The sequence below is a fragment of the Artemia sp. Qi Xiang Cuo genome, chromosome 15 (assembly GCF_049724085.1).
Source record: "Artemia sp. Qi Xiang Cuo chromosome 15, ASM4972408v1, whole genome shotgun sequence".
Taxonomy (NCBI): domain Eukaryota; kingdom Metazoa; phylum Arthropoda; class Branchiopoda; order Anostraca; family Artemiidae; genus Artemia; species Artemia sp. Qi Xiang Cuo.
Genome location: NC_142808.1, coordinates 27,333,904 through 27,361,398, shown reverse-complemented (window position 1 = coordinate 27,361,398; position 27,495 = coordinate 27,333,904). Strand labels below are relative to the sequence as shown.

Genomic DNA, 27,495 nt, shown 5'->3' with positions numbered 1-27,495 from the left:
CTGAGAGCGTGCACTTACAACAACAACAACATCGACCTTGGAAATTTAGGTCATTGACCCCATTAACCACGTGTTCCCCCCAGGGAGGCTATGCCCATATATGGTGTGGGGTCACGACTGGTACCCCAATCTCTACTACCGTCTCCCCAACATTAACTCAATGAACAAAAGCTCATATTCAGTACGCTTACTACAAATATATTCTACAAAATAAAGGAAAGTCAATTTTCCCTTCATATTGATGTGCAGAATTGATTTTTTTTTCTCATAAAAAAAAACTAAAATTTGGGCTTATAACTGCACTGTTGAGGCTTCAGAACCCTCTCTCCCAACAAAACCTAAGGAATCTGATGACTGATCATTGGCGCGCAACCGTGCAATTCTGTATCCCCGTTAGCATGATTTTATATAAGGTCTACAACAATCGTTCAATTTGAATGCTCTGCATAGATATTTTTGGGCGAATACATCACCCCGTTAGAATATGACCCCTTAAAATGACCCCTTAAAATGGGAGGTTGCATAAACATCCTCTTGATAGTTGTAAATGATTTTCGACTCTACAATGTTTGCTCACTTACATATTGGCCCTGTTTCAGCCAAAATTATTGTTTTGCAGCCAAAAAATGGCAGACATCGCACTTTATCTGGGGGTGATCTCTTTTGTTACTTAATTAGTAACTAAAACTTTAAATTTGCAACTCAACATGAGCCCTTTCCCTCCCAATATCCTACGAGTATTGATTTGATACGATCAGCCCAATTAATAAAAGAGCAAAACAAAAAACAAATAACTACCTCCATGATAAATCGGAATGGGAAAAACATCCAATACCTCATTTTTTGTAAACAGGGATTAAGTAACTCCGCTATAGATTCTCATTCTCAGAATATATATTATAAGCTATTCTATAATAATCCTTGAGCTATTTTATAGTTACATTTTCGAAATTGCGCACAACTGATCCCAATTACTACCCCACTCTCAATTTTTGGAGTTGAACGTTGTTCAACTTTCATGCGTAAGATTTATGATTGACCCATCAGGTTAAGGATTTAAGGCATAATTTTTTTAAATTGGAAAAGTTGGAACTTAGTAAATTAAAAAAGCAGTTGCAAATTCTGCTACATATTTATCCAGTTATTGTAAATTTTTAAGTAAATTAAAGAGGACTATTCGATGAAGTCATAAGGCACACATACAACCTACACTCTCTTGGGACGTGTGCCATGCATTTTGAGCATTTCTTATTTACTCCTAGTCAAGATTAATTTCTTTTAGTTCCAATTCAGGAATGCAGTCTTTAAATATAAGTATTTGTAATTTCAGCCCTCTTCTCACATGTTTATAAGTTTTCGCTCGGGTATTTACATACTTTCACTCAACTTAGTAAGCGAAAACCGGCTATATTTGAAAAAAGCTATTAGTGCAAGGGCAATAGAAGTGGAGCTCTTTAGGTAATTACGTGCTGAGCTTGACTATTACAGCATGCTGCTGAAATCTATTGTTGATTTTAAGCATATTTGACTTACATACTCGACGATATTTTGATGTTTTATAAAAATAAACAAGAGCTTAAGTTTTCCAAATTAGGAGATAGCCTAATTTGGAGATTGGCCTAATCAGCATCAACTTAAGCGTTGTGAAATTTCACGTGATCTTTCGGCCTACCGTTATTCAGCGTGGAAATAACTCTTAAGATGCTTAACACTCATGTCAAACTTTTAGATGAACCTAGAAGCTATCCGCAAGAAATCTTTAAAGCACTGCCTGTACAAAGTCATTCGAGTTTGGATCCCACAAAATTGCAAAATCTGATTTTTCTCGTAGCTTCCTATGTTTTTTTTAATGCATAAATCACCAGTTTAAATAAATAAATAAAAATCCAGCCTACTGTCCTACTTGAACATATGGGTTTAGCACAGATTTTACGAGCCGATAAGGGGGACAGGATTTAGTATTTTAGCTTGTAGCTTAAGTCACAAGAAAAAGAGAAAACAAATTTCTTTACTTTGTTGGTTTCCAGAATTTTACTGATACATGATCCGATGTTCTTTAGGCGTTTAAAATGCCGAAACGGAAAATTCGCAATGGATTCAAAGCTGGCCGAAAACAATTTTCATGATTAAATCATTTCTGATAGAGATCTATTTAAAATAAATATTTAAAAAATGGAATACTGTAAAAGCATTGCTACTTTAGATTTACGATCTAGTCGATTCTTTGGAAAGAGTCGACCCATTTAAGGGCCTGTTTTTCAGCGTATACCTGTCAGCATATTCAAGGTTTTACAATCTGAAGGAATGATATTCTGTCTATATAAAAGATTTTAATTCAATAAAAGACTTTTAATTCATCAGAAACACATACTAGAGAAATAATATTTATTGTACTAGTCAAGAGAATAAATTGTGGGCTTTAATGATAAGTGTTTTCTCCCTAAAAAAAGCACCCTGGTTGAACCGCTTAAACCTTAGGTCTTAAAAAACATTAAATAAAAAAAACAAGTTTTTTCAACTGAAAGTAAGGAGCAACATTAAAACATAAAATGAACAGAAATAATTCCGTATATGAAAGGGGCTGTCCCCTCTTCAACACCTCGCTCTTTCCGCTAAAGTTTTTTATTGTTTTAAGAAATCGAGTTGTGAGAAAGAGTCTAAATTAAGCGTAAAGAGCAGGGCGTTGAGGAGGGGACAGCCCCTTTCATATACGGAGTAATTTCTGTTCGTTTTAAGTTTTAATGTTGCTCCTTACTTTAAGTTAAAAAAAATTTGTTTTTTTTATTTAATTTTTGAACGTTTTTGAATTAATGGAACTTTTGATTTTGGCTCACCGTACATGAATAATAAAAAAAAATACATATTAATTTTACTTTTATTTGGTGAAATGGCTTTCTCGAAAGTTGTTTAATTTTATTTACGAACGTTTTTATGTGTAATAAATATACATAACTTACGAATTAACTTACGCAACGAACGTCTATATCCATATAATGTTTAATACGTATATTATGGGGTTCACCCCCTATCCAATACCTCGCTCTTTACTCTAAAGTTCGAATGTTCTTCCAATTCTTTAAAAATGACCCCTTAATCACAAAGGCCGTTAATTAGAATAAATAGCACTTACGAAAGTACTAAAAAAGTCTTTGGCTTAAAGAGCGGGATATTGACTAAGGGGTAAACCCAATCATATACTTAATAATTTCTGTTCGTGTTACGTTTTTATTTTCAGTTAAAAAACTCCTTATTTTCAGTTGAAAAACTTGTTTGTGTTTTATTTAGTTTCTGATCGTTTTTTTAAATAATTCTGGGAAATCTGGCGCCCCCTTCATAGCAAAATCCCTTCCCCCATGAAAACTTCCTCCATTGAAAGATCCTCCCACATATCCCCCAACCCCCCCCCCCACACACACACTACCAGAAAAAAAATCCCCCTTGAAAACATCTGTATACTTCCCAATAACCAATACTGTATGTAAACATTGGGTAAAGTTCATATTTTTCAGCCCTCCTCCAGGGACTTTGGGTCATCCTAAAACACGTATTTATCATATTTTCGACCATGCTGAACAAAATGGCTATTTCAAAATTTTGATTGGGTGACTTTGGGAAAAAATAGCGTGGGAGGGGGCCTAGTTACCCTCCATGTTTTCGGTCACTTAAAAAGGGCACTATAACTTTTAATTTTTGTTCGAATGAGCCCTCCCACGAAATTATAGGACCATTGGGTTGATACGATCACCCCCTGGGGAAAAAAACAAAAGAAAAAAAAAATAAACACGCATCCGTGATCTTTCTTCTGGCAAAAAGTACAAAATTCCACATTTTTCCAGATAGGAGCTTGAAACCTCTAAAGTAGGGTTCCCTGATACGCTGAATCTGATAGTGGGTTTTTCATTTAGGTTCTATAGCTTTTAGGAGGTTTTTCCCCTTTTTTCGAAAATCAGCCAAATTTTTTCAGGCGCCTCACTTTTGATGGGTAGGACTAAACGGATGAAACTTATATATCTTAAATCAGTATTAAAATCTGATTCTTTTGATGTATCTATTGGTATCAAAATCCCGCTTTAAAGAGTTTCGGTTACTATTGAGCCGGGTCGCTCCTTACTTACAGTTCGTTACCACGAATTGTTTGATTTGTCCTTTCAAGCTACGAGTATCATAAAGTTGTTTCCTGTTATGATCATTGAAAGCTTAGACTTTAGAGTTTTATGAGAATATTTATTCTATTTATAAAAAGAACACTTTTTACCAAAGGCTAGTCATTGACATCCAGTGAGCAAGGATGGGTAAAAGTTTGTGCTGTCTCTCTGATCCACTTGTTCATAACTAAAAAAGAAAAATCTTATTAAATGTAGCAAAAACCTTTGTTTTGTTATATATTACAGCATAAACAAAACTTAAAGGAAAGTTCTCGACCGTATTAAGCAGATATTTCCAAAGGTTATAGATGTTGCATCTTTAGACTTTTTCCAATATATATATATATATATATATATATATATATATATATATATATATATATATATATATATATATATATATATATATATATATATATAGCTAACAACTAAAGAGCTGAGAAATCCCGGTTCGGCCAACCTTTCATTCGGTTTAGGCCCATGGTAAAAACTCTTAAATCCCGCTTAAGTGACTCCGACAACATAGGTAAAATTATTTAATCTATAAGGGAATCAGATAGTTTCTTTTTCTTCTTCTTGCTTAAGCAGAGTGCGTTTAATGCACTAATATATTGGTGTATACTTACCTCAACACGTTTTACACATAATCTGCAGGAGGAACAGGGGTGTTGGCCTTTCATCAAACATTTTCTTACATGTTGTATGCAGTTGTTCTGTATTTTCCCGACCAAACACGTAACCAGAATTTTATTTCGAGAAGGGCGACATTATGGTGGAGAGGGGAGATTGCTGAAACGACTTCGAAAAAATGCTGGGGATCTTACAGAGTTCAAGGTAAAATCTTGTATATCACGATTTCATGGGTAACACCAGCTCGAAGCATTCCCTCCCCCTTCCTACTCTTGCATACATGCTAGGTCACAATTACAGTAAAATATGACAAGAATCAATAGTAAAGTCACAATCAGACATATCAGTCTGATTCGGTGTAGGATTTCACTAGTTTGGTTCATATAATCTAAAAATAAAATGCACTTAGAATGTTATACGGAGGAACAAAATATTAACTATAATTATTACTAAATACTTGAGTGACTTACCTGACTGAAAAGTTTTCCTATGCTTGGTGAAAAAAAAGGTTTCTGTTTGAAAGAGAATTGTTTGGATGAGCTGTATCAATCAAATATAGGAACTACTGCTCCTTAGTTAGATGTCAAAATCTAATTCATGATTCGTATATAGGTCTTTTTGCTATTTTGGTTAAACATGCTCTACGTAAATCGTACTATAGATGGCAAGGCAAGAGTTCTGTTCCACAAGAATTTACAAGGGTCCTCAATTTGTTTAAATTCTGATGAAAGGGGACGAATTTAAAATGAACGATTTAGCTAATACATCAGAGCAGGGCTAATTTTCTTAGCCGTATCAAAAATCTAAACGTCAGTATAGATGCTTTAAGATCAAGATTCAAGATTTTTTTTTTATTTAAGACAAAATATAGACAAAAAAAAATAAGTAAATAGAGCCAAGAGAAAGCTAAGCTTGAATCGAAACCTAACCTAATATAAAAATTAATTTTGCGATCTACCAAAAGACCCAAATAAAAGGAAACAAAGAACAAGGGAAAAAGCATGACAACTTAGAACAGGAGAAGGACAAGGGGGGCTACCCCAGTGCGGCCAATTCACAATATATATTGCAAAGAAAAATTATAGAATAAGATGTACCTGTCATCAAGAGTAAATAATATTTTAATTTTACTATTTCTCTAAAAGAGGATGGCTATTCAGATTTCTAAAATTATTATTTAATTTAAGCCTATTTGCTGTGAAAGAGATTTGAAATCTCATCGAAAATCTAGCTTTTAAAATTCACTGAGAGGGCTCTGTATGTTTCATAAGGAGCCAAAGTAGGAGCGAGCGAGCGAGCAAGAAGGGACGGCCAAAAATATGTAAATCGCAAAAGTAATTTTCTGTAGACGAAATATCATAATGCCAAAGCGATAACTGCAATTCTTTAAGTTGACTAAGGTTTAATGTATTAAGAAGCAAGAAGAGAGTTTCTGTTTGTGAAAGGTTTTGAAGTCTTGCTGGGCAATGAAGAAAAGTGCCGAGAACTCTTACAGCTTTGTTTTGTATGACTTGGAGATGTGTCACCCCCGAAAATTTTTTTTTTTTAGTAAAACCCCCTCGGAAAAAAATATCCTGGGTACGGTTTTGAGCTATAGATTCCAACTTAAACAATTTCTTGCTTAGATCTCCTAAAGACCACAAATTCCGTCTTAGACAAATTTAGGACTAATCAATTATGAGAAAACCATTGCGTAACTAAATTCAATTCCCTGGGTAGAGAAACAGTTATTGCAAATGATTTTCGTTTTAATTTACCAAGAACTATTCTTGATACAAAGAAAAAATAAATCCTTATGCTAAACTTCTGAAAATAAAAAAAAATTTGAACATAAATTTTGAATAGTACACCTAAAACAGTGAGTTACTGACAATAATTTTGGCTCAAGTTGCATTTATTACAATATATAAAGATTTACAAGGACAATTTCTCAAAGGGATCGGTGGCCCATTATTTGGGAAACGACTTACAATAACTAATTAATAATACGAGTAATACTAAACATATTCATGCTAGACTACGCCTGGAAATAAATAAATAAATAAGAAATAAGTTATCAAATAATCGAATATTCATACAAATATGGTGATATCTCGATCATTTGATAATCAAATCATACCAAGTTTTTCTCGGCGTCACCAAGTAACTATCGCTAACTAAATAAAACCCATCAATTAATTAAATCTTTTATGCCTTTAACTCCGAATAAAAAAAAAAAATAATGTGTTTCTTATAGGAATCAAGTGTTGGGAGGTTAACTTGTTATCAAGTGTTGGGAGGCTGGGGTGTTGCCCGTTGATGTACTGGAGATTGGCTCCAATTGTTATAAATCTTTTGTGACACGACCTCTAAGAGTGGCCCTGTGGTCCTATGCTTAGCCGTGAGATCCCCTCCTCACAAGCTAGTAAGGCCATCTAGAATAGATACAATTAGGTTAATATCCTTCTATGTCTTGAGAGAGGGAAAACTAGGTTATCACTGGATTATGTTTATTTGTTCTAAGAATACAAACGAGAATATGGCACGTCTAAGGTTTTACAGGCAAACAACACCAACAACTAATCAATAAATAGCCCACGTCTAAGATTAACGTCTAAAGATTTACAGGCAAAAGACATCAGTAATTAATCAATAATTACACTTACTCAGAGCAATCCGGTCCGTCCAAAATGTCAACAAAAGCAAACTTACACTTAGGAAGTACTACAAACTAAGAGCTACAAATACTAAAAGGCTCTGTTTTAGTTTTAGTCTCGTCTTTTATATTCTACTCTCACACCGTTCCTTTTTGGCTCTGACATTAATGTCTTACCCACAATCTATCTCCTATTTCGTCTCTATCTTATGTAAATGCTAGTAGGGTAAGAGGTACCACATTGCCGCCTTTACGTTCCCTGGCAGCTTTCCATGGTTGATTACCAGACTAGTTATTTGGCAGTGTATAATGTGGTCAAGCATGTTTTAAGAGTTTGGTCGTAATAATATAATGTCCTCAAACAGGTTTTTTTTTCTGTTTTTGTTGTCAATTGCACAATGAATGTACGTCATGAGATCACGTGTACATTCTTAAAAAACTGATATGATATAAAGTAGTCAAACATGTTTTGGGGGCAAGCATGAAATTATATAACTCAATCAAACTGGTTATTCAAGGTAACATCCGTTTTTTTATGAGCCAATCAGAGAGTGGGGTTAACTCCATATACGATAACATGATTGATGGTTGTGATTTGAATAAAAGGAATATTTTTCTTTAAATTTCATATAAGTAGGAGAATAGAATTCAGAGAGAGAATGGTTTATTTGAGTAGATATTAGTGGAGAAAAATGACTGGTGCATTTACATTATTGGAGATTAATGATGGAGCTGACAACAGCGGCAACGATATACGAGTACCCAATGTGGCTGTGGAAATAACCACTGGTTGTAGACTATGTCTTGAATGGGACACTATGTATGCCAGATATGTGATATCATTAAGCAAATTTAAGCAGGAGGAGCAGCTATGTTTTGCTGGAAAAGTGAATATTCTCTATATAAATAAACTTCGATCAGAATTAGATGTCCTATCAAAATATATTGATGAGAACAAACTGTATCAGTGGATATTATTATTGTAATTATATTCAATAAAATTCTTTCTAAATCAAAGGTATTTTTTTCTATAGTAGACTACCGTGTATTTTTTAGAGTACAAAAAATTATGGTTAGTCTGTAGTTGGTTGTGAGAGAGTTAGGACTCTAAAAAATAGATAGATTCTAGAAAGAGAGAATCACGGGGAATCTAGTTCTTATGTAAAAACGTTTGATTGTAGATGAAAATTTTCTAGAGCTGTCTATTCAAAGGAAGATATTTGCTCGGGGAATGCTTGTCGATATAATGAAAACTGATTTTCCATCAATACACTATTGTATGAAGCTTCTGAGTCGTGGTCCAGATGCATTTACACAATTTATTGATATATTGATCACAACACGGCAGAATGATATTGTGGATATGCTTTTAAACATTAGTTTAGAAATTTAGGACTTTTTTTCATGAGAAAGATGGTGCTCAATGATGATTTACTCCTCTCTCTCTCTCTCTATCTCAGATAATTTTTTGCTGTTGCTAGCTCAGATTAATTATGGTAGTGAGAGCTTCATCACATGAAAAAATGTGACAAACATGTCAGTTATTTACGAAAAAACTGGGTAAAATGTCATCATCATGTGAAAATTTCACAATGATTTATGAATATGATGAAAAATATAGATTATGCAACCCGTGTAAAATGCATAGAGGATATGCTGTACAAATTAAAGGGTATAATTCCTGTCTTGAAGAAGTGTGTTACTCTCATCCTAGAGGACACCTATGCTCCAATTGTCATTATGATAACTGTAATCAGTGGGAGAATACATATCCCGGTATGATTGGAAAGAATCCTAACCGTGATTTTAGTTTATTGCTACGAGATTGGTATCGTCGTGGTTTTAGATTGTTCTGGGAGGAGGAACCGGGTCAGCGATTCAACTGTTGGAACAACAAAGGAATATGGTTTCTACGTCATTGTTGTGAAGACAATGGGTGTTATGATTATAAGCCCACTGATTTTTATTTGGCTGTGACGGAATGTGATTCGACACTTGAGGACACTGTTTGTGAAATTGCTTCAAATAAGCAAATTGAAACATGGGAATTATAAAGAATGAATAAGAATAGTAACATTAACTATACACAGAGATATGGTAAGAGTAAAGTTACGCTCTACTGTACAAAATGTGACTCCGACAGTTCAGTACATCGGGATCAGAACACTGTGAAATCAGATAATCTACCTGCACTGGCTTTTGTCGACAAATACTTAGTAGTTGATGAAAGCTTAAGAGTATAAAAGACGTTTTATCATGTATATAATTTTTTATTAATAAACAATTCCAAATTCATCTTTAGACTATTTTATTATTAGGTCACTAAAATCCATATTATATAAACTTGTGAGTATATTATACACTAGAAAGTCGTTGAATCGAGGTAAGTCAACATAGATGTTGAGAAACTGCTTGTAGGTGTAGCCACGACATCTGAACATGAAAAAGAGTAGTGCATGAAAGCCACATGTCTTAATCGTTAAATCCTGTATTCTTCGTTGATTTTGAATAGTGGGTTTCCCACTGCTTTCAATAAAGTTGCTGATGTCTGGAGCGTAGAATTTATACGATAAACCAAGAGGATAAAAACATTCAATATTCTTTGCTTTTTAACAGATGCAAAGCCACTGACCGGTAGACAAAGTCGATGGGCTAATATTAACAATGATAAGGGTATTATTAACACTTTGAATTTCTTCAATGAAGTCCGAAGGTATACAATAGGACTTGTCCTGGGACATGTATGGATTCATACTAAATACATTGATTATTTGGTTTGTGTTCATGTGCTAGGTACACTGCCATCGGGTGTGATTTCCCAATAGGTTTCAAATTGACTCAGTGATATTAGCGTGATACTCTCAGTCAGATCATCGGCAAATGTACACTCTAAACGTACATTCCCTGTTCGTACTATAGTCATATCCTGTTTGCCAGACAAATCCAAAACAATAACCCCATGATTTTTTTAAAACATTGAATTAGTTATTCCATTTTCAAATAGTTGAGAGTCATTATCTAGGGATTGCATGGTCATCTCGCACAGAGTTTTTTAGAATTTTTTGTCACAACATAAACTATACAGCAGACTACCGTTTGCCTTAAAAACGCGATTAGATGGAAGGAAAATTGTTAGATTGTGGGGGGATTCAGTCCAGAATACAACGGAACTGCCGATTTCTAAAAAAACTAAAGCCCGTTTGGAAGTGCCTTATCTATTTATTAACGATAAATCAGTCTCGCAGCGAGAACTGGCGAGACGGTGACGTGAATTGGGGATCGTCGGAGAAACAAGACGTTTAATGTTCTTGCACTTGGTTCTAAGATTCTCCACTGGCAATGCAACAGAGCTCATAACTTGTTGTTTTCGGACGTGGAGAATTGCCGATGTGATAATGACATTTGCATCGGGTGCTGCAGGAAGTGTTTTTCTCAAAATCAAATTCGATTGGGCCATCTGCAACTTTATGTAAGTCTTGAAATTGGGGGGTAGTCAATGGGATATATTGAATATCTCATGATTTAATTTTCCAACTAGATTATACTCTTGGGTCACTGCAGTAGTCAACTCACCGTCAGTATCAACACCTGACCGATATTAATAGCCCAATGATTGTCCTCTCAACTCCTTGTATGTCTTTGTCGTCATCGTCGTAAATTTTATATAGCTTGCATAATTGGATAAATTATTGCTACTGCTCCCCAATGTTCCATTAATAAATATATTAATTTGTTTGAATAGGTTGTGTAGAATACAGTTTTCATAGGAGAGACCATCGCCGGCATTTGGAGTTGTATTATCTGACTTTTTCTTCACCACAATATTTAAATCAATAAATGTTGATGACAAATCAATGAAATAGTCTTCATTGTAAAATATTTGAAAGTGTATGCTTTCAGAGAGGGGTTGTTGGGGGTGATATTGTTCAAAGTACCCATACTTGACACTGTTATCAACATTTTAAGTATTGAATAGAGTCAATGAGGAACTGATTGATTAATGTCATTTCATTTGTGGGAGATATGACCTTTTAAGAGAAGCAATCTCTCTTTGGTAGAGTAATATTTTACTTTTTACTATTGTTCTTCTTATTGGTTTGCCGTTGTTTGGTCCTCAGAGTCTTTGTTGTTGTCTTTTGCTTTCCGCTTGAGTCAAGACTGATGACTGAATGACGCGAACATATACTTTTCAATGCCTCTCCATTTTATCGAGATTTTAGTTGCTCACCAACGGCTCTTGCTGAAGATCTAATATTTTCCTTAACACTCTCCTTGAAATTCTTGCCCGACCCCCAGTCCTGTAATGTTAAAGCTGCGTTATTTTATGCTGTGGGTACAAGGTATTTTCTGGCAAGGGGTAGTGCTAAATGAACTAGCTTAGCAAACCAACTGCCAAGGCCGTAGCCAGACATTGTAGTATGCCCCTTGTAGTAGTTCAATCCATTCCCTATTTGACGTAGACTCAAAGCATAGAGATAGCAGTTAATAGCAGAGCAGACAAACGAAAATCATCCCGTTCTCATGCTATTCGATTGTACCGTTGCTAACAGTAGGTTGGAAATGACAAGGTATTCCTGTAAGGCCCTATTCTATTGCTAGAGGATCACCCAATTCCCTACTTTGTGTAAACAGGCAAAGCTTCAAATATGGAGTGTTCACAGGAACTTACAGAAGAGGCTTTCTATTATAGAGATGAACAAGGACGTAGGATGTTTTTCTTTAGAAAACACGTAGGAGGAGTACATTTGAATTACCGACTCTCGATGTTTCCACAAAGGATGCATAGAGAAATATGCAAGAGTCCGAGGCAAAACCGGGTGGATAATCAGCAAAAATAACTTGATTCAACCCTTAAACAGTTTCACAATTTTTTCTAGTGATAATACTTTGTTTAAAGCCAAGAAATTCCCTCAGATTATCGTTTAAAATAATTATTTCGTTTCAATAATTTTGCTAGAGTATATCCTTTCTTTTTACAATGAATAATCACGACAGTATTTCCCGGCTCTACGTCATGAGATCTACCTTTTGATCGAACGACAAAAATCCCCCATATTATAGTATTCAGTATATTTAAACTTGGCATTTGTATATTCGATCGATTTATGTGATTTAATCAATTCGTAGTTAGCAGAATTCAACCCCATTATCATTCAGTCGATTGTTATAACTTTTTTATCATACGCATGATCCTTTCTCATGATGTTATGGATATGTTTAAGAATACAATCGACAAGAGCCACTTAATTTGCACCGTCAGATTTGATACCCAGTGAGAATTGCGCCCCAAAGTCACTTTTCGTATTCAAGTTTTTTTAGAGAAGATCGGAAACGCTGGAGATGATTGTTGCATATAAATCATTGTGAATTGTCCATATCTTTAACACCGATCCAAGAATCAAAATCAGAGTTTTATCCTAGCCACCGAACAAGTAACTGTTTTTTACCCCTGCGAGTACATGTCTTTAATATCTTTTCAACTTGATAGATTTCGCTATTATTTTTAACTTTTTGTAGTTCATAGTCATAAAAGCCACCGAATATCTCTTCAGCTTTGGTATCATGCAGGCGATAGTTATGTGTTTAATGTTTAGAATTTTTGTCACTTTAAAAAGATCTGTAGACCACAAGTAATTGCCCTTTTCAAAAAAATTAGCTGACCTATTAATTCGAACAGTATCATCAACAGTGAATTTATTCTTCATCTTGACTATTGTTTCAATGGAATATTTTTTAAGAAAGGTTTCAACTGTATCAGGATCAGAGTGCTGAACATTCGAATGTTGTCGTAGAGTTGGAGAATGATAGATGAGCTCATTGATTATGAACCAACATGATTCTATCTAGATCAGGAATAAAAGCCGATCTATTTTTTAAAGCACACAATCTTGAAATTAATAGTCAAATAGCTCTTATCAATCGTTCGGCCAATGCAGCATTTATAGGACTTTGACTATGATAGAGCAGTGAACTATATTTCTCTAGTACTTTTGCAACATGGGGATGAACAAATTCACTACCAGCAATCAGATGGAATTTTTTTATATGAATCCTGTTCAAGAATACTTTCAATGGCCTAAGCAAATTCAACGCCTCTCTTTGATCGCAATGGAAATGCATATGCATAGCAACTAAAAACACTGATTGCAAGTAGAATGTACTTGTATGGTGTATTGTGACGTCTTTGAATCTCATCTAGAGTTAGGAGATCTTTTTGCATTATATGCAGCGGGTAAAAGGCTTTAGTTTTTCGATATTAATTTGCACGAAGTCTTCCATTTGCCTGGAGAGTGTAGCTTGATTTATCTTGTAGAGAGTCTAGTAAACTTTTAGTGCGAACACAAGTGACTTTGGAAAGAGGGAAGGGGGAACTAAACTCGCCACCTCACCAATACTTTTATAAACATCTTTCAAGGATTTAGTCATTTTGAATTTAAGCTTTTTGTGTAATGACCACTACCCTTTTGCATGCTGGCTATTGGTGGTGGTGGTGACTTTGATTTAATTCATTTCTGCTTTTGTCATGCAATTAGTAGTTCGATAATGTTTTTCAAAATTGTTTTAAAATCTTCTTCTTCTTCATATTTCAATTATTCCAGAGTTGTTGATGATTATGATGATGATGATCATGATGATGCATGTTCATGTAATTTTTTAGAATTTTTATATTGCTAATAAGACTTTTGGGGAAATTTAATTTCATTTAGAAAGTTGTATAGATGAGCGGCATATGATAATAGCCCTTTACGATTTGTATACAAATCATAGATTAAATAAAGCCGATTATGTCTCTCGTGCCGAATTATAATACCGTACCTAATGCTCTCAATCTTGAATGTTATCATGACCACTTTCCGAGAGATATGATAGGATTCGTTTTAATTTTTCCAGATCAGTGTTAGGCCGTATATTTCCAAATTTAAAAAAAATTGAAAACATTCACACCTTTGTTATTTGTGTCCCAGCAGCAGACTCTTGAGAAGCTGATTTTTTTGGGATCACTACCAGGAGCAACAGTGGACCTTGACCGACAGGACCTATGTTTGTCGACTCGGCAAATTGAATCTTGAAGTAAAAGCAGTTTTTTATCATCCTTAATATTGTCTTTGTCAATGACCTTACTTAGACTGTTTTCAAAGTATTTGACGGGTGAGAAAGTGAGGTCTCCTGGAATCAATTTATAGGTTTTTTCCATCTTCAAATGATTAAGCTGTTTAAAATTCCTGCACTTATTGGCAGTAAAAGTGTAAAAAAGCTACTGCCCGTCTGAAGAAGTCGTTTTCTTTTAAGATTTTTTCTTTTCCTTTTTGAGCCTCCTTTGTTTACAAGGGAACAACGTTGCTTTGTCTACTGCTCAACAACTTCTGGGGCGTTAAAATTACCCTCAGTTAAATTTAAACATAGTTTAAATATTAAGTTTATGAAACCATTGTAAATATTATGTTTTAACGTTGATTTCCTAAGTGGAGGTTATGAAGTGCTTAGAGCTGAAAACAAATGTCTATCTTCCTGTAGTTTTTTCAGTGTCCTAATAGTGACTAATAGTTTTTTTAAATTTCCACAGGGAGATATGTTGTAATTTCATTGTCGAAAGTATATGTGACTACACGAAGATCCTCGGGGTCATTATTATTAAGATCCATTTGGATGTAGCCGTGCGGTTTATTAGTTATCTGATTGTATGCCGAAAGCTAATATTTAGGAGCACCTGGATGTATTTTTTTATTGAGGGTTATTAGCAAGCTAGAATTATGAACCACTCTGTAGATGGTATAGGCGGTGCAGCTAAAAGCAAGCGTTCGCAAGCATTTGCTCTGATAAAAGAGATTGTGTAGAACCAGATTCGCTGAGATCTCTTTATGTTGAGAGCGAAAAGTGAACAACTGCATCATTTCCTGGGACCATTGTTCAATTCATTTAGCCATATCGTCAATGATTAGCAAAGAGTTTGGTTCAATAATGTTGAAAACATCAAGTCCCTGTAGGAATTGTATCTGCACCAATCCCATGATGGTGGTGGCAGCAATTGCTTTTATTTTATCGTATGACTCCTGCCAAATACTGTAGCAATAGTAGATTTTTTTCGGCTTTTCCGCAAACATTTTATCGCAATTTTTAATTATTTTAGTTAAGAGTATTGTTTTGCCTGACATTGAGGGCCCACACAGAAACGATCTGAATGGTATTTTAAATTGATACATGTTCCCTTCAACAGATCACCTAGACAACTAACTGTAGACTATAGTTGTCTAATGACTAAATAATTCCCCTACTACTACTACTACTCTGTTCAAGAAGAAGAAGAAGACTAACAAAGAATCATATTTTCTTTGATTATATGAATAAAAAAAAGTAACAACAAATTGAAAAAAAAAGCACATTAAACATTAACAAATACACTTCTTTTTAAATTTATTTATAATAAAAAATACAACATTTACATATGCACACTGAGAAAAAAAAACACTTAAATAAAGTCACTTTTTTTTTAATTATAGAGAAAAAATACAACATTAGATTAAGGCACTTGAAAAAAAATATCACCTTTTTTTTAATGAAACATTTACAAAAAAATCTGCTCTAAGTAAAAAAAAGATAACTTTGATAGTGGCGGTACGCCCCCGCTGGCGGCCGCCCCCCCAGGCCGCGAGCCCCCCCCCCTCCCCAAAGGCCACGAGGCCCCCCTCCCAAAGGTTTTAGGAAATAATTTACAGGACTTTACTCATACCGAGACTTTCCACATGGATAACACATTCGGCCTGGTCTAAGGTTAAATAGTGTCCAAGGGGGAGGGTGGTCACACCGTCTTGACAAACGTAGACCTTGTCGGAGATGGTACTCATGGCAATTTCTTTTATATTTAAAGTAAAGTTTCTGTATTTGAGAGAACGATTTGCAAGCAATTTGGCTCGTGGAATTGTATTTTCAATAATACAATTCCTATAAATGTCCAAGTCGAAATTCTTTTCCACATAGCGTGTGGGTACTTCTTTGCATAGTTTCTTGATTTCCTCTTGGTATCTCTCTATAAATTACGCCTTCTGATTTACGTACATACCGTGGAATATCATGTCGCTTTCCATTTATGATTTAAAAAAAAGCATATTGGGTGTCCGACGTGACAAAATCTAAAGGAAAATACTCGTCCAAACGGAGTAGTCCATCCGTGAACTGTTAAGTTAACTGTGTGCCAGATCATCGATTAGATCTTGAGTTTTTACTTTTAACAAAAGAGAATCCGTGTCCCCGCAACAGACCTCTACTTTCCGTCTGTTCGGCCACTTTACCCTAGCCACACTGCATTAAAATTCCAAAATGAGCTTTTTAGAGATCTCCAGGATGGCACTGCCTGCAGGAATGTTTTCACTCAAAACACTGTGTCTTTTTTTTCCTATTCATCAGTACAATGTCGGGGCCAATGATGGAGAAAGACGTGCAACTTTTATCGGTACAAATTTGAGCTCATTGTTTAAGATAGGTAACGACATCAAAACGATTCTTATTGCGAACACTCTCACATATTTTGCCAAAACCTAAATTCAAAATGAGTTTATAAAATTTCTTTTTCGGCCTTCGTCTGCGCGGTAGAACGTATGTGGACAAAGTTTTCAACAAATGATTTCAAATAGGGTTTTTGGCTAAACTTAAGTGCTCTGTGAACCTTTGTAACCTTGAAACCGTTGCTGCTCGTCCCCTTTATAGCCACGTTATAAACAGCAATGTGTTTTTTGGCAGAAAATCAGCAACAAGTTTTGGTTTTGAAGGTGACCAATTCACTCCGTCCTCATCTACTAAACATCTATTACGAGGACTCGAAGAGCTCCTAGTCACATGTCTATTGATGGACGGAAAAACAAAATACTGTACTGAATCGTGAAGCTTGAGTGGTATCTCTCTATCAATTTACAAAAACCACCCAACTGAGTCATTTTCCTCAAAAAAGTCTATTCTGTATACATGAGAAGCCTGATGGTCATTCAATTATTTGTAGTCATCTCAAGGTCGGATGTAATGGGACATATTCAAGTGGTGGACATAATTAATATCAAGGAAAATTATTTCCAATTTTGTCCATTTCTTCTCTCCTGTTGGATCAGTTTCAATAATACAATCCCCTTGAGAAACAAAACCGTCCCTCATTGTATTTTCGATGACCAGGTGATGATCAATATCTGTGACCAACACAATTTTTTCCCCACTAATTGATAGGATAAGGTCCATAACTAGATGAGGGGATGCAAAATAATAGCCCACATCGAGATTAAATTCCTCATAGATTTTGTATATATTTTTACACATAATGTCTAACAGAGTTAAAACGTCACTCGAAAAATACAGCTTGCAGTATTCAAAGACATTTTTACAGCTTCCCTCTCCCCACACTTTTTTAGCAAAACTATATTCATCGGGGGTGCGCTTACGATCGTATAGACTGTCATAAAATGATTCAATCGGAAGAATAGTTTACTTGGCAAATCTTGACAAGGAACAATAATATTCATGAGGATATATACCCATGACCGTCAACAAATCATATAAATCATAGGAAAATTGTTGCTTAAAAAGGGGGAAAGCATTACAACCGTCATTGTTTTCTGCACCTTAATTAATTTACTCAATGTGGGGAAAAAACTATAGGACTCGAAAGAGAGAATTCTATTAGTATAATAAATTTCGGCCTAAAAAAATTTCCATATAAATTCCAAAACAAGAAGCTTTTCCGATGACTTAGGTATGATTTTGTAGGAAAAGCTGTCTATCACCCGTGCATCATCATCCATTGTTCAATTTCCTTGAAGCTGCGCCATTGCTGGTAGCACATAATTCAGATCATAGTTGGAGTTATATATAAAACCGGAAGAAAGAGTTGTTGTTTAATTTTTAAATTACACAAATTGTTAGCCCACCCACGAAAGTTAATTTTTACCGTTGAATTGGGGTCAATAAGGTGGTTATGATCCTGAACCGCGTCTTTTGGGGCAAGAGCATCTCTACAAACCCTGCAAATCGTCCCCTTTTCTAACGCCAGCTGCTCTTTTTCTGACCATTTTATTAGGTAGTTGATGTGACGCAATTGTGAAATTGCACCATTTGCTGTTTTTATTAAAGCTACCAATAACTCTTCCATGCTACCCTCCTCATCCATAGCAAAAAAACTCTTCCAATTGCATTTTATTGTTGGAATCGCGACGGGCGTGTGCGTAGGAACATGCAACTAGTTTGTGTTCCTTGACTATATTCGGCCTTGATGGGTCCGATACCTCAATCAGTCTTGTTTCATAATCCAAAGATATTTTATCAATTTGTAGTAGAGACTTTTGAAAAATTTTAAATTGTAAAGTATCTTTGCCTTCTAGCGGCATTTCAATTCTTTGATTCCCATGAATTTTGCAATGGTTCATGTGGTCCGAGAATGTTCGCTCAGATCTAAATGGGGAAAGGCAAAATGGGCAATAGAAATGTTCCCCTTTCCGAGTGCCCTGAGATAGGAATCAACTTATTGCAATAACGGGGAAAAAAAGACCATAAAACTGTACATCTTTGGAAGGCTTGTAAATAGTTCAAAGCCAATTTTTAACATTTTCTACTTAGTGTCCTCACTGAATACAAAACCCCTTTTTTATTTGTTTTTTTCCCTCTTCTACAAATTTTGTGTCATACTATAGAACGACCCCCCCCCACCGCATAATTGAAGTTTTTTTCTAACAACTGCTCATTTACTTCAAGGACACTGGTTAAATATCCACTAAAAAATCAGAAATTACTTTAGGGAAATTTTCTCCACCGTTACGTGCAAGTCCATTGAGATTTTTCATTGTTGACTTATTACAAAATGTTTTACCGCCTGCTGCTAAAAACACGTATTTAAAGCATTGCAGCCCTGTGTCAAAACAGAAACCTTTAACCCCTCCCATTGTTGTCAAATCTGGGTGGCAATTTATTTTTAGATTACCCGCTCCCCTTAAAATAAAGTGTTTGTTAAATCTACTAATATTCAGATCCATGTATTAAATTTATAAAATGTTGGTCTCAAGAACTCTCTCATCGAATGTGTCTAAATTTGAAATTAATGTATTCACCCATTTGGAAAAGTTGTCTTGAGATTCATTGAGACCAGGGTAAAAATTCTGGCTGCCAGTTGAAAAACTAAAATAAAAAATATCCCCGGCCGTTCCCGTGTGTACAAACAATTTTTGATTCCCTGATGCTTCCACCCCCCTTGGCCCCCCCATTTCTGAATCTTAATCTCAATTTGTGCTCGAATTCTGTCAATGTAGCTATGGAGAACACTTACAGGGTGAGTTAAAATAATGCCCCCGTTTTCCCCGAGAGGGTTAAAATCTACCCTATACGTTTTCAAATGACTTAGAGCAGACTTTAAAAAACAAAATTAATGTAGGTCTGGGGACATGGCGCTTTTTTAACGCCTTGCAACTATTTGTACAGGATAGAATTCACTAATAGTAAAGTTGTTTTTAAAAGTGTTCCCAGAAGAATGAAGGTTAACTATGTGCATTAGATTTTCAATTTATTCAGCTATAAATTGGAAATCCAGGGTGATCTCAAATAAAGTAATTTCACAAACATCATCATCTGGTGAGAGAGAACAATTACCCTTGATACTTTGAAGTCCTGGACCAGAAAAGGCAGAAGTTTTCACAGCTTCCCCCTGAAACTATAATATTAATGGATTAAGTTTTTTTTTTGACTAAAGTTTTATCACAATTTTAACACACTTTTCTCTTTTTTTTCTTTTTTTTTCTTAATTGGATTCGAATTTATCAAAAAAATTCATAATAAATTAAAAATTTTTTGATTATAGCATTATTTACAAAACAATACATAATAAATTACAAATTTTTTTAATAACACACATATACACGCTTTCATGCATGCACACACACACACACACACACACACACACACACACACACACACACACACACACACGTTGAAATATACTTACAGGTTGATATTGAATTTCTAACCCCTTATAATATATTTTACTATACTATAGAAAGATGTAGAAACAGAATCAGAGAGAAATGAGCTGTGGAAACAATTTATGCGATTTTTCCTGTGTCAATATCTTATCGAAGATAAACATCCTGTTATATGAAGCCCCACTTCGCAGCGAGCGAGCGATTAAAATTCAAATTATATCTGTCAGATTAAAAATTCAAGTTTCCCGATGTGAAATTTGATAATAAGCCGATACGCACAAAGGCTTAGTGCAAAAACATATCCCAGTTTAAGAATGATTGTCAAATGTGAAATATTAATTTGTTTATATAGTTAGTTTGTTTAAAGAAATATTGGATTATTGCATTAGAAAATATCAATTGGATTCGAATTTATCAAACAAATGCGTAATAAATTACAAATTTTTTGCTTATAGCATTATTTACAAAACAATAAATAATAAATTAAAAATTTTTTTAATAACACACATACATAATTTCACATGCATTCACACACACACACACACACACACACACACAAGCACACACACACACACACACACACACAAACACACGCTGAAACATTCTTACAGTTCGAAAGTGCGTCTCTAACCCCTTAGCCTATATTCTGTTAGCCTATAACATGCTGTAGAAACAGCGTCAGATAGAAATGCGCTGTGGAACCAATTTATGAGATTTTTCCTGTGTTAATATCTTAATGAAAGAAAATGAAATAGGATTATTATAGAATAGCTTAGAAACAAATTAAAGTTTTATTCATCAAAAGTTATGCGCTTGAGAAAATTTACCTTATTTTTGAAAATACGGAAAAAAAAAATTATATATACTTACAAATTCTGACTGGGCTTCTACACCTGAAGTCTCTGGTAAAGCATGAAGAGGAGTGTCCCCCCCATCTTGATCGGATGAGATTGAAGCATTATATGAAAGCGTCCACTCTCTCTTGAATTTCCTCCCAGGTTGCATAGAGCTTTGTGTAGAGCTGGCACTTGGCTTGATTACACCTGTCTCAGCGTTGTCATGGGCTTCATTCAATTTTGCTCGTTTTTGCTGTGATGATTGATCAACAGTGTTCTAAAATAAAAATCATTTTCAGTTTTCAAACTATTTAGCTTACGGGAGGGTACTACCCCTTTAATATCAAACCCCCAAAAGTTGAAAAAATTACGCAATTTAATTAGCTAGCTCAATTCTTACTTTTTCAGAATATTAACGGAGGGCGTTAGGTATTCAATTCCATAGTATCAAACATGAAAAGTTGAAAATTATGTATTTTTTTATGCAAAGCTTTTAAAAACTTATATATCTAAATTACGAATATTACAGTGCTCAACTCATAAAAGTTGAAAAAAAAATGACACAAGCATTTAACCTTTACTAAATAAATCATTTTAAGCGAATAACTTTTTTTTTCTCCTTCCATATCAAAAATTAATATTCCCATTTCGTAAAAATTAAAGTGCTCCGTTCAGGCATATTTCGTAAGTTAATTCATAACTCAATTTTGAAAAAAAAGCCACTTAATGACGAGACAAAAAATAGATTTTCTTTTTTTTATTATAGCGAAACTGACTGACCCCTGTTTTGAATATTTAGTGAAATGCTTTTTAAAAGAGCTAACAACACAGTAAAAAAAAACCTTAAGAAAGGAATTAAATTCTTCCCTAACTTAATAACGATACAAAAAAAATAGATTTCTTTTTTATTATAGCAAAACTGACTGACCCCTGTTTTTAATATTTAGCTAAATTATTTTTTAAAATATATATAAACAGGATGAAAAAAAAAGCATAATAAGTGATGGAAGTTATTCACTAACTTAATAACGAGACAAAAAAAATAGATTTCTTTTTTATTATAGCAAAACTGACTGACCCTGTTTTTTGAATATTTAGCGAAATGCTTTTTTTAAAAGAGCTAACAGCACAATGAAAAAAAAAGCATAAGAAAGGAAAGAAATTCTTCCCTAACTTAATAACGATACAAAAAAAAATAGATTAATTTTTATTATATCGAAACTGACTGATACTGTTTTTTGAATATTTAGCGAAATTATTTTTTTAAATCAGATAAAAACACAGTTAAAAAAAATCGTAAGAAAGAAATGAAATTCTTCCCTAAAATAATAAACTAGACAAAAAAAAAATAGATTTATTTTTTATTATCTCGAAAATTACTGATCCTGTTTTTTGAATATTTAGCGAAATGCTTTTTTAAAAGAGCTAACAACACGGTGAAAAAAAAGCGTAAGAAAGGAAGGAAATTCTTCCCTAACTTAATGACGAGACAAAATTCTTCCCTAAGTTAATGACGAGACAAAAAAAAATAGATTTCTTTTTTATTATAGCGAAACTGACTGATCCTGTTTTTTTGAATATTTAGCGAAATGTTTTTTTTAAAATAGCTAACAACACGGTAAAAAAAAAGCGTGAGAAAGGAAGGAAATTCTTCCCCAACTTAATAACGAGACAAAAAAAAAATAGATTTATTTTTTATTATAGCGAAACTGACTGATCCTGTTTTTTGAATATTTAGCGAAATGCTTTTTTAAAAGAGCTAACAACACGGTGAAAAAAAAGCGTAAGAAAGGAAGGAAATTCTTCCCTAACTTAATGACGAGACAAAAAAAAAATTCTTTTTTTTTTATAATAATGAGAAAATTTTTTAATCACCAGAATTCGATTATAATATTCCATATATATGTAAATGATTGCAAAAAATATTGATACTACTAGATTGAATGAACTATTCAAACTGTAGAAAATTATAATCTGAAACCTGAATATATACAAAAAAAAGTTGATATATATTGGCAGCTAAACAAGACACACCGGTTTTCTTATACGGGATTTACCACTGGTTTTCTGACACAGAAGACACATACACTATTAGAGATATCAAAAAAATATTTTGAATATATTAAGCTATAGGCAATACTGGTTTAGAAAAAAAAAAACTAGAATAGTGACATAATTTCACTTTATCGACCCTCAAATTCCATTTAGGTTGCCGTATATGGTATACCCACAGTATTTCCATACACCTATTAGCCCAGAAACCCGTCTGGTTGGCCCAGAAACTTGTCTGGTAGGTTTTGTGCCCAGAAACTTGTCTGCTTGGCCCAGAAACTTGAATTAGTCTGGTAATCAACCATGGAAAGCTGCCAGGGAACGCAAAGGCGGCAATATGGTACCTCTTACCCTACTAATGCTCTATGTATATAAAAGCTTATTTTGTTATTTGTATTATATGTAAATGTTTGATGTTAAGGACTAAGAGGATATTGACTATTTAATATAATTGTTCATTAGACAAGCGTTCAAGTCTGCCCCCCCCCCCCGTCATGGCAACATCGAAATACTGAAGAAACTGCGGGGTGGCCGGAACCACTAAATCATCTCCGTTAGGAACTGTGTACGGATTTACGTCCCTCACTTGTCGAAGCAGTCGATAAAAGCAAGATGGGAGCTCTTATTGAAAATTTTAAGATGTCAGCAAAGATACGGGTGAAATACAAAAGTGCTTCATCTTCAGAAGATCAACATGAGAGTGGGTAGTTTTTGCAGGACTCCAGCCACTTTCTCTTGAAGGTGGTGAAAAAAAAGTTGAGATGGAAATGTGGACATACAAACAGACAAACAGTAACTCAGATAAGGATAAATAAGAGAGAAGCATAAAAAAAGAGGATAGAAAAAAGAAATACTCGCTTCAGTTTCCATATAATTCCAAGGCGGAACTTTAATTGTATTAACTGAATACGTTACTTAAATGTCAAATTTCATTCTGAAGAATTCCCAGGAATCACACACATCGATCCAGGGGTCGATTTCTGCAGCCGTAAGTTACGTAAGTAATTTTGTTTATTTTTGTTTTACTTCGAGTCCGTTTCTTTAAAAAATTGTTATCAATTTGAACCTTAATTGCTCAACTCAGAATTACACTTCAACTCATACAGCTACTTTGTTTTGAAAATCACGCCGAAGAATTAGCAATTAGAAAACGTCTAAAGGAATAATTCAGATAGAGGGACAGATTAACCAACCATGATTACTAAATAAGGAACAGAACCTACCCCATTTATCTCCAAGCACAACTGGACATGCACCATGGTAAGAACTTATATCTGCTTTACCACTTCTTTTGAGGTTGAACCAGAACGCTGCAGATCCTTTGCTAGGTCGAATAACTGCCCCAATTCTTGGGAAGCTCGTAAAGCCCCCTATTTCAACATCACTTAGCTGGAAATATCAACAAATTATAAAGTAAAATATTTACTATCCTAGCGCAATAAAACGGGGCTGAGGCCTCTGACGTCTTTCTCAGCCCAAGCATTCAACAGTGCCCCACTATCAGGCTTTTATACAACCTCCCTATTCATCGGAACAGAGTGATAGATTTTGTAATTGGGAACTGAACAAAAAATAGTCACGAGCTTGAAAATTCCCCTCATTTTAATGAAAGGCGATATCCAAGGTACTAAATAGAGAAAAAAGCGCTCTTACTTCAGATCCTAATGCTCGCTCACAAAGGCCATGGAGCCTTTGTGGGGATTTGTAGATTTTTGTGTAACTATTTTACTGTTATATGGAAAATAAATCTATCTATCGCCAAAATTTAAAATATAAATTTGAAACGAAGGTGGTTCAAACATTTGAATGCAACGTTTTCGAAGAAGTACAAAAAACGCGTTACATTTTTGACAAATTTATCCCAGAAAAAAAACAGCTCGAACAAATACCCCCTTACATTATAAACATGCTTGTTTTTTCAAACTCTTCTTCCTCCACCCTCCAAAAAGCTTTCTCCATGGTCAATTGCCACACAGCCATACTTACTATTTCCCTAAAATCCAAGTGGCAGTTATTCTTCAAAGTCCCACCATCCATTTCTTCCCTCTTAACCTAAATATATATGCCCTATGTCACACACCATAATCATATTGAAAACCAAGAGAAGTAAAGAACTGGGATGCGCATAGGCTACAGAGGGACAGCTTTAAGTTACGTGCAAGAGATCGAAGCTGGCAAGCAGAAGGGCAGAAGACTTACGTGGTATGCGAAATTTGGAGCTTGAAAAACATCGGGCTGATACACCTAATTAGACTGCTAACCCTTACAATCCAGTCCCTAACAGGTTTCAGAGTTTCATAGTTTGGAGGATCGACTTTTGAAACTTTGAAGCCTACTGTGCTTCAGCCGAAAAGTCATCCGTTTCAAATTAATTGCAAAAAGTCTTACCGATTTTAGCTACGTGCCCAATAGTCTTAGGCACACCCGTGTACTTTCGTATAGAAATTAGGTAGGGCTTGGAAGTAGCACACTCTTCCGATAATCTTTTCCCTTGGCTCATGTTACTTGTCCATAAGTTGCAAGCTGGCTGGAAAAAGGGAAGAAACCTGCCTACCTCAAAGCTGAAAAGTTGCCAAGGCTCTGTGGTGGGGTGCAGGGTTGGCAGTATGTTAAAGAAGTCGCTGGTTCACTCTGGTTTTCCGATCACACAGCTAGAAAACCCTCACGTTATTTAAGTTCAAACAAGTTACAAAATGGCCAAGTTTTCTGCCACAAGATTCAATGCAAAAAGGGCGGGGGTTAGAGGGGCAGTATCCCACTATTTGCCTTCAATCATACAGATTGAAAGTCGTTACACGTTGTTAGCTGAAACGAAGTGCTGCCTATCTGCCTTTAAGATAAACAAAGTTGTTAGTGAGGGAGGACTAAGTACACCATGGACTCAGCTCGTTCTTACACAGGCTTAGGAATGCACCCATTTTCGCAGTCAGGACTTGACTCCCTATTGCACCACTTCACCAAAATTTCGTACAGTCCTTTAACCCTTTTCCGTAGTTTTTTTTTTATCAAACGGGGACTTAGCTCTTTTGTACTCAGTCAGGGTCAAGTCCTGACTTGGCTTGTTTTTGTGCCACATCAGTACCCATCTTGAATATGGATCATTTCTGCGTATAAATTCGGGATTGCCTTGATTTCTACTAAAAATTCAATGATTAAGGGGAGGCGGGCGAGGATACACTATTTGCCTTCAATCATACAGACTAAAAATTATTACACGTTGTCGGCTTAAACAAAGTGCTGACCTTTGTACTTCCATGATCACCACGGATTTACATTTCTTGCATGATACTGGTTTTAGCTAAGTTCCTCATACCCACATTTTTTACTAAATGGATCTATGTAGGGTGGGTCAGTTACATAATTTGGGGCCCTTAACCTTGGATTTGCATACGACATGCCCCTTCTGGAGACATTTTCATCTTTTGATCATTCTGAGTGAAATGGCAATCCCAAAACTGGATATGATGCCAATAGGGCTATGGAGATATTCAAGGGCAGATAAGGGCACGTATGAGGGCTGGTTGGATTCTGGTAACTTTTAAAATTTAAAAAAGGGCACTAGACGTTTTAATTTTTAACCGAAGGTGCCCACTTATGAGTTTCTACGACGATCCGTTCTGCTACCAGAGTTCGAAACTACAAAAAAAAAAAAATCAGAATAATAATACGCTTGAGACTAATTGCTCTTTATCCAGTCAAAAACGCTAGGATGATGTATAGAAAACATGATTACTTAAAAATAGATATGTTAACAGAATTCAGAATACTTCATAAGATACTGTAATGTTTTCATATTTAAATAGTTAAGAAGGATATGGACTATATTTCATTAAAATTATTTCAATTCTAAAAGCGGCCAGTCAACGGATGGGTACAGAATAAAAAAGAAATACTCACATAGAACATGAAGGTGGCAATCCTATCTCCAAGCACTAGGAAGTCTTGGTTCATATTCTTTAATTCAGCAGCAGATTTTCCTCTAATTAGGAAATCCGTGTGTGGGGAATAGTGCCCTCCAAGTCCGTAATTGGTAACCTGAAAACAAACAAATAATTTTTACATTTTAACCATACTATTCACAGAAAAAAAATCGTACAACTCTTAAATAATTGTTAAAAAAAAGAGCCCATCTCAGCAAAAAGCTACCTAAGGCTTAAACACTACCACAAAGTTGTGTCAGTTTCTGTGCTTTATTCACTCCAAGGGTCATCACTTCTTGAGCGACTGTTAAAGGATAGCAATCTTGTTAGATT

At 34.9% G+C, this 27,495-nt stretch overlaps 1 protein-coding gene across 2 annotated transcripts in view; it reads right to left on the bottom strand.

Annotated features, from left to right (window-relative positions):
• Positions 1–4,203: 4,203 nt before the first annotated feature.
• LOC148943509 (prolyl 4-hydroxylase subunit alpha-1-like) overlaps positions 4,204–27,495 on the bottom strand; it is a 53,889-nt gene continuing 30,597 nt past the window's right edge. For both annotated transcript variants that reach the window (XM_089101609.1, XM_089101610.1), the window contains 3 exons: positions 27,140–27,277; positions 24,466–24,631; positions 4,204–4,332 (listed from right to left, as the gene is read on the bottom strand). In XM_089101609.1, the coding sequence (XP_088957735.1) occupies positions 4,262–4,332; positions 24,466–24,631; positions 27,140–27,277 (375 nt within the window). In that variant the 3' untranslated portion in view covers positions 4,204–4,261. The remainder of the gene's footprint in view (positions 4,333–24,465; positions 24,632–27,139; positions 27,278–27,495) is intronic.